The sequence below is a fragment of the Bos taurus genome, chromosome 17, assembly GCF_002263795.3.
Source record: "Bos taurus isolate L1 Dominette 01449 registration number 42190680 breed Hereford chromosome 17, ARS-UCD2.0, whole genome shotgun sequence".
Taxonomy (NCBI): domain Eukaryota; kingdom Metazoa; phylum Chordata; class Mammalia; order Artiodactyla; family Bovidae; genus Bos; species Bos taurus.
Genome location: NC_037344.1, coordinates 64,003,176 through 64,009,829, shown reverse-complemented (window position 1 = coordinate 64,009,829; position 6,654 = coordinate 64,003,176). Strand labels below are relative to the sequence as shown.

At 45.6% G+C, this 6,654-nt stretch overlaps 1 protein-coding gene across 3 annotated transcripts in view; it reads left to right on the top strand.

Moving 5' to 3' along the window:
- The first annotated feature begins 3,107 nt into the window (after positions 1 to 3,107).
- USP30 (ubiquitin specific peptidase 30) overlaps positions 3,108 to 6,654 on the top strand; it is a 24,000-nt gene continuing 20,453 nt past the window's right edge. For 2 of the 3 annotated variants that reach the window (XR_238110.3, XM_005217725.5), the window contains exons 1-2: positions 3,174 to 3,335; positions 5,291 to 5,400. Coding sequence is in view for 2 of the 3 variants with exons in the window: in XM_005217725.5 (XP_005217782.2) it covers positions 3,253 to 3,335; positions 5,291 to 5,400 (193 nt within the window). In the remaining variant the exon portion in view is untranslated. Of the gene's footprint in view, positions 3,336 to 5,290; positions 5,401 to 6,654 lie in introns of all 3 variants that reach the window. The other variant, NM_001191361.3, reaches the window with a different exon arrangement.

The following is a 6,654-nucleotide window of genomic DNA, read 5'->3' as shown; positions in this document are numbered from 1 at the left end:
TTGTACCTTACTGTTTCTGCTTTAACAATGAATCTTAGACCCTCCCTTATCAATACACAAGAGCTGCTGAATTATTTTCATAGCATATAGTACTCCACTGCATGGGATTAAATTTTTCTAGGTATTTAGATTTCTTCTCATTGTTTATTATTCATAACAATGCTGCAATAAACACCTTTATTCTTATGTGTGTGTGATAAATAGATTACTCTGTAGATCACAGGGTATGCAGATTCGTCATTTTTGTAAATAGTCCAAACTGCCCAGGATGAAGATGGTACCCATTTACTCTCCCACAGGGATGCAGTATCTTGCTTTGAGGCACAGGGACTCAGTAGTTGTGGCACATGGGCTCAGTAGTTGCCACGGGTAGGCTTAGTTGCTCTGCAGTATGTGGAGTCTTAGTTCCCTGACCAGGGATTCAACCCAAGCCCCCTGTATTGTAAGGCAGATTCTTAACCACTCAACCACCAGGGAAGTCCCCTGAAGTGGAAATTTTAATAGAACCTACTTGGTGGGTTTGTTGGGAGGATGGAATAGGACAATGCACACAGGTATTCAGCACAAGGATCTATCTAGCCACTAGCAAATGTTTGGCAAGTGATTTCAACTATTATGTTTATAGACAAAGGAAGTGTGAAACCCAGTGTACTATCAGGATGCTCCATATTTCTCAATTTTAATTTTTAGCAGTGTAAGTATAGTTATAGTGTACATGAACAAAAGCTTTATAATTTTTAGGCTTATAAATGGGTCCTGAGATGAAAAACTTCGAGAATCACTGAACCAGAACATTGATTTCTTTACTAAAGCAGTTGCAATTACTCGCTCTGGAGTTGGGGGAATTGATTACAAGGGAGGGCAAGGTCTCTCTAGCTCCAATATTATCCAGTGTAGTAGCTACTGGTCACATGTGGCCATCGAGAACATGAAAAACAGCTGGTGCAAATGGAGAGGTACTTAGTACAAACATGTGAAAAGTGTTAGTGGCTCATCCATGTCTGACTTTGTGATCCCATGAACTGTATGTTGTTTAAGTTATGTTTCAGTTCAGTTCAGTTCAGTCGCTCAGTCGTGTCCGACTCTTTGCGACCCCATGAATCGCAGCATGCCAGGCCTCCCTGTCTATCACCAACTCCCGGAGTTCACTCAGACTCACGTCCATCGAGTCAGTGATGCCATCCAGCCATCTCATCCTCTGTCGTCCCCTTCTCCTCCTGCCCCCAATCCCTCCCAGCATCAGAGTCTTTTCCAATGAGTCAAATCTTCGCACGAGGTGGCCACAAGTACTGGAGTTTCAGCTTCAGCATCATTCCTTCCAAAGAAATCCCAGGGTTGATCTCCTGTTTAAGTTGGCTTAAAACTCAACATTCAAAAAACTAAGATCATGGCATCTGGTCCCTTACTTTATGGCAAATAGATGGGGAAACAATGGAAACAGTGAGACTTTACTTTTGGGGGCTCCAAAATCACTGCAGATGGTGACTGCAGCCATGAAATGAAAAGATGCTTGCTCCTTGGAAGAAAAGCTATGACCAACATAGATAGCATATTAAAAAGCAGAGACATTGCCGACAAAAGTCCATCTAGTCAAAGCTATGGTTTTTTTCAGTAGTTATGTATGGATGTGAGAGTTGGGCTATAAAAAAAGCTGAGCACCGAACTGATGCTTTTGAACTGAGGCGTTGGAGTAAGACTCCTGAGCGTCCCTTGGACTGCAAGGAGATCCAACCAGTCAATTCTAAAGGAAATCAGTCCTGAATATTCTTAGGAAGGACTGATGCTGAGGCTGAAACTCCAATACTTTGGCCACCTAATGCAAAGAACTGACTCATTGGGAAAGACCTTGATGCTGGGAAAGATTGAAGGCAGGAGGAGAAGGGGATGACAGAGGATGAGATGGTTGGATGGCATTACCGACTGGATGGACATGAGTTTGAGTAAGCTCCAGGAGTTGGTGATAGACAAGGAAGCCTGTCATGTTGCAGTCCATGAGGTCACAAAGAGTCGGACATAACTGAACGACTGAACTGAACTGAACAGAACTGTATGTAGCCCACCAGGCTTCTCTGTCGGTGGAATTCTCCAGGCAAGAATACTGGAGGGGGTTGCCACTCCCTAAGAATGTAAATTATCTCATAAAAATTTTTACATACAAATGATGATATTTTGAACATATTGGGGCAAGTGAAAGATACTGATGAGAGTAATCTACTGTTTTTTTTTTCACTTTAATGTGGCTACTAGAAAATTTAAAATATGGCCTTCCATATATGCTATTGTTAAGTCGCTTCAGTCGTGTCTGACTCTGTGCGACCTCATAGACGGCAGCCCAACAGGCTCCTCTGTCCCTGGGATTCTCCAGGCAAGAATACTGGAGTGGGTTGCCATTTCCTTCTCCAATGCACGAAAGTGAAAAATGAAAGTGAAGTCGTTCAGTCCTGTCCGACTTTTAGCGACCCCATGGACTGTAGCCTACCAGGCTCCGTCCATGGAATTCTCCAGGCAAGAGTACTGGAGTGGGTTGCCATTGCCTTCTCCGATATATGCTATTGGACCGTGCTATACTTGAGACACAGATTTGCCTGACAATCTTGTTTCCACCACTTACACCTGTGTCAAAAACTTATTATTTCTCTGAATTTCTTGAGTTTCCTGGGATGTAAAATGTGGATAATGTAAGTGCGAAGATTAAATATGAATAATGCATGTGAAGTACTTAGCAATGCACTGAATTAAACAATAGGTTTGGTGGTTGTTGATTATTCAAGGTCTGATTAATCTATAGATGTCGTCAGTACGGTCCACACGCTCCTTAAAGGCCCCTCTTCTGCGACCCGTTTCCACTCCGAAGACAAGTTGTGATCCCGCTTTCAGGAGGGAATCGCCCTCTTCACACCGAAAAATAAAAGTTAGCCAGGGTCCCTTTTGCAAATGGGACATTTGTATATAAGAACGGGACCCGAACAAAACTTTAAAACCAAGCGGTCCCGGGCCACCGGGCCTCCCTTAGTAACCGACGCCGACATCCGTTGCTAAGGGGGAAAAGGAAGTACAAGGTTGTGGTCCTTCGACTCTAGTCTTCCGGTGAGAGCCACTTCCGGTTCTTCAGGCAGCCCGTCCGTTGGTCTACCCTCCCCGGAGGAGCTGGGGCTTTGGCCACGGGTTCCGCCGCCTCGGGAACCCTCGGAGCCCTGGGTCCGGCCGCGGCGACCGCGGCGGGGGCGGCGGCTCGCCTCCCGCGCAGCCGCGATGCTGAGCTCCCGGGCCTCGGCGGCGATGACCGCGGCCGACAGGGCCATCCAGCGCTTCCTGCGGACCGGGGCGGCCGTCAGGTGAGCTCTGGGGGGCGGGGCGGCCGGGGAGGCCGGGGCCGGGGCGCCTGTGGAGGCCCTTCCACGCTCCAGTCAGGGTCCCCGGGGCCGGAGCGGGCATTCCGGAGACGTCTGCGTCGGCAGGGCTGGAGGCCCAGGCCCTGGGTCGGGGGTGGGGGTGTCGAGCCTCCAGGGCCTCAAGGCAACGCCGGTTCTGTCTGCATTCCCCAGTTCTGCTGGGCCCCCAGTTTTATCAGTGCCCCCTGCACCCCCGTCCTTCCACCTGCCAATGTCTCCTCCAACCCTGTCACTGTCGCCAGAACTTCCGGGAGACTCAGGCTTGTCAGGGCCCCGAATTCCGTCAGTGGCCTCTCGGAGCTCTCAGCGCCTCGGAGGACTTCCTGGACTCCCTCATCCTGTCAGGATACCCCCAATTCTTCTGGGCTCCCCAGTTATGTCAGTTCCTGGCCTGCTAGGTTTCACAAACCTTGCCCAGCTCCCCAAACCTGCCATGATTCTCACAACCCTGTTAGAGTACCCCGAGCTTGCTAATGTCCCCCCCACCCCATTTTGTCAGTACCCCTCTTCCTGTCACCGCCCCCCGCCCCCGTTTTGCCAGGGATCTCTTAGTCTGTACGAGTCCCCGGTCTTATTAGTGACTCCTTATCTTGCAAGGGCTCCTAAATCAATCAGGACCCCTTAACCTGTTAGGGCTCCCAGGCTTGTTGAGATACCACCATTCCTGCCAGGACCCCCGATAGTATGAGTCCCCAGTCCTGCCAGGGTCCTGATGTCCCTTCTCTGTCTACCCTCCTCCCACGAGCTGCAGTTTCGGACTGAGCACTGTGGCTACCCTCAGCCCCCACTTCCTGCAAAAGTTCGTATATATATTGTTTGCCTTATTTAGTGGAAATACATAACTGTGTGTGAAGACAGTGTTTTAAACTGCTGGTGAAATTTCTTTATTTGTAGTAAAAGAATAACTTCAGTGTTGAAGTCAAGCTTCAAATGAAGAAATATTTAATATGTAATAAATATTTAGAAGATCTTTATATGATTGTATAAAGATCTATTTTTACATCTATTTATCTTTATACTTTATCTATCTATCTTTATACTGTGTATAAAGATCTCCCACCATTTAATAACCTAAAAGATAAATCCATGTCTGTATTTCTCCAATAATTCAGTAAATACTATCAAAAACCTACTGTGTGATCTAAACACTTGGAAGCGCTTGGAATATGTTAGTGTGTAAAACAAAGATCCCTGTCCATGGGGACTTTGCATTTTATTTGAGGGAGACTGAGAATAAACATAGTGAATCAGTGAATGTTATGTTGGAAAGTGGAGAGCACTATGGTGAAAAGAAAAAGTAGAGCTGGGTAAAATGTCATGAGAGCAGGTTCTGATAGTTTGTTAGATGTGAGAGGGAGAGACTTTCCTGGCAGCCCAGTGGTTAAGACTGCACTTCTGCTGCAGGGGGCACAGGTTCAATCCCTGGTTGTGGAACTAAGAGCCCCCATGCCACATGGCAAGGCAAAAAAATAAAAAATAATTTTAAAAAAAGGAAGGAGGGGCGGGAATGAGCCAAGCAGTGGGACTGGCGGGGAGAGCACCCCAGGCAGAGAGGGCAGCCATGCAAAGGCCCTGGGGCGGGAGCGTGGCTTTGGCTGGGGTGGTGGCCAGTGTGGCGGTAGGATGAGAGACAGAGCAGGAGGAAAGCCCTGGACCCCGCTCTCCAGTGAAGTGGGGCTTTTTGAGGTTGTGCTCCGACTTAGGTTTTAAATCCTAATTCCTGTGTGTGCAGATTTTCAAGACATATCCTATACTGTATATTACTTTAATTTGAAAGCTAGGTATGTGGCGGGCCAATGGGTTATTTTGATGAAATGTTATATCTGTGTACCTGTCCCTATATATACATGTATTGTATTTGTTATGAAGAAAGACAGTCAACTTATTTTCTTTTTTAGATACAAAGTCATGAAGAACTGGGGTGTTATAGGTGGAATTGCCGCTGCTCTTGCAGCAGGAATCTATGTTATTTGGGGTCCCATTACAGAAAGAAAGAAGCGTAGAAAAGGTAAGAAATGAAGCCTTTGCATCATAGTCTGTAGATTTGACCCAAACATTTAATTATTCAAAAACATTACCAAAGGGGGAGGACATGTGTGTTTCTCCTGCGTCTTCAATTTTGTCGACAGTATTTGCTTTTAAGCAGAAGTTAATTTTAATGACTCATTATTTTATATCCTGTAGTAAAAAGATTTATATTTCACCCCCACTAAGGGCGTGAGTTTGAGACATGCTTCGTAATGAGAAATTTCAAGTGGCTTAATTGTCTAAATGTCCTCATTATTACAGCTATTGTGTTTTTCAGCTGTACAGCTGCCTAATTGTGTGATGGCTTTGTGCTTTCACCAAATGGCTGCTAGTCGCTAGTAAATAGTCACTAGTAAATGTTTCAAGTTCATTTCTTCATTAACAAAAAAATCTATTTTCTTATTTTTAAAAATGCCTCCTTTTGTCAATGTTGCTCTACTTATATTGATTAAAATTCAGCCAAAATAAATACATAAAAGGGACAGATGTAGCAAAATGTTAATCATTTTTTAAATATTTATTTTTAATTGGAGGATAATTGCTGTACAATGTTGTGCTGATTTCTGACATACATCAACATAAATCAGCCATAGGTATACATGTGTCCGCTCCCTCTTGAACCTCCCTTCCACCTCCCACCCCATCCTGAATCATTGTTCAATTTGGGGACGGTTGTTATTGGGGTTCATTAGATATCTATTCTTCTTTTGTGGATGTTTGAGAACTTTCATAATAAAAATTTTGGTTTTGTTGTTTTCAGTTTCAGCAGAAGAGGAAAGTTTGTCAGATCTTGTTAATCTCTTTGCAGAAAGACTGATCAGAATGGCAGGAGCAGTGTCTTTTCCACTGATTATAAGAACAAAATCATTGTCCTGAGGGAGCAAGAACAAAACGATTGTTTTCTTCTGTTGCGAGAAACATTGCTTTCTTAACGAAGGAGAGAGAGAGAGAGTGAGGGAGAGAAAGAGAGAGGTTACTAAGTGTTTCTGTACATTTAACGTAAGCCAGGCTGTGCCAGACACTCTGGTGCTCTGATGAGTTTCACGAGTCCCACGTGGCCAGGACCTGCCCTTCTGCAGCCTCCGATCTCCTGAAGGAGCATTATTAGGGCCAGGCCTTGGCTGGGACAGAACACTTGGCCCCCTGGTCCCTGTGGATAAGGGCTTTCTGAGATTGGGATCTCCAGTCCAAGGCCACAGTGCAGGAGCTCTGGGGCCCAGATGGGAGAGGAACA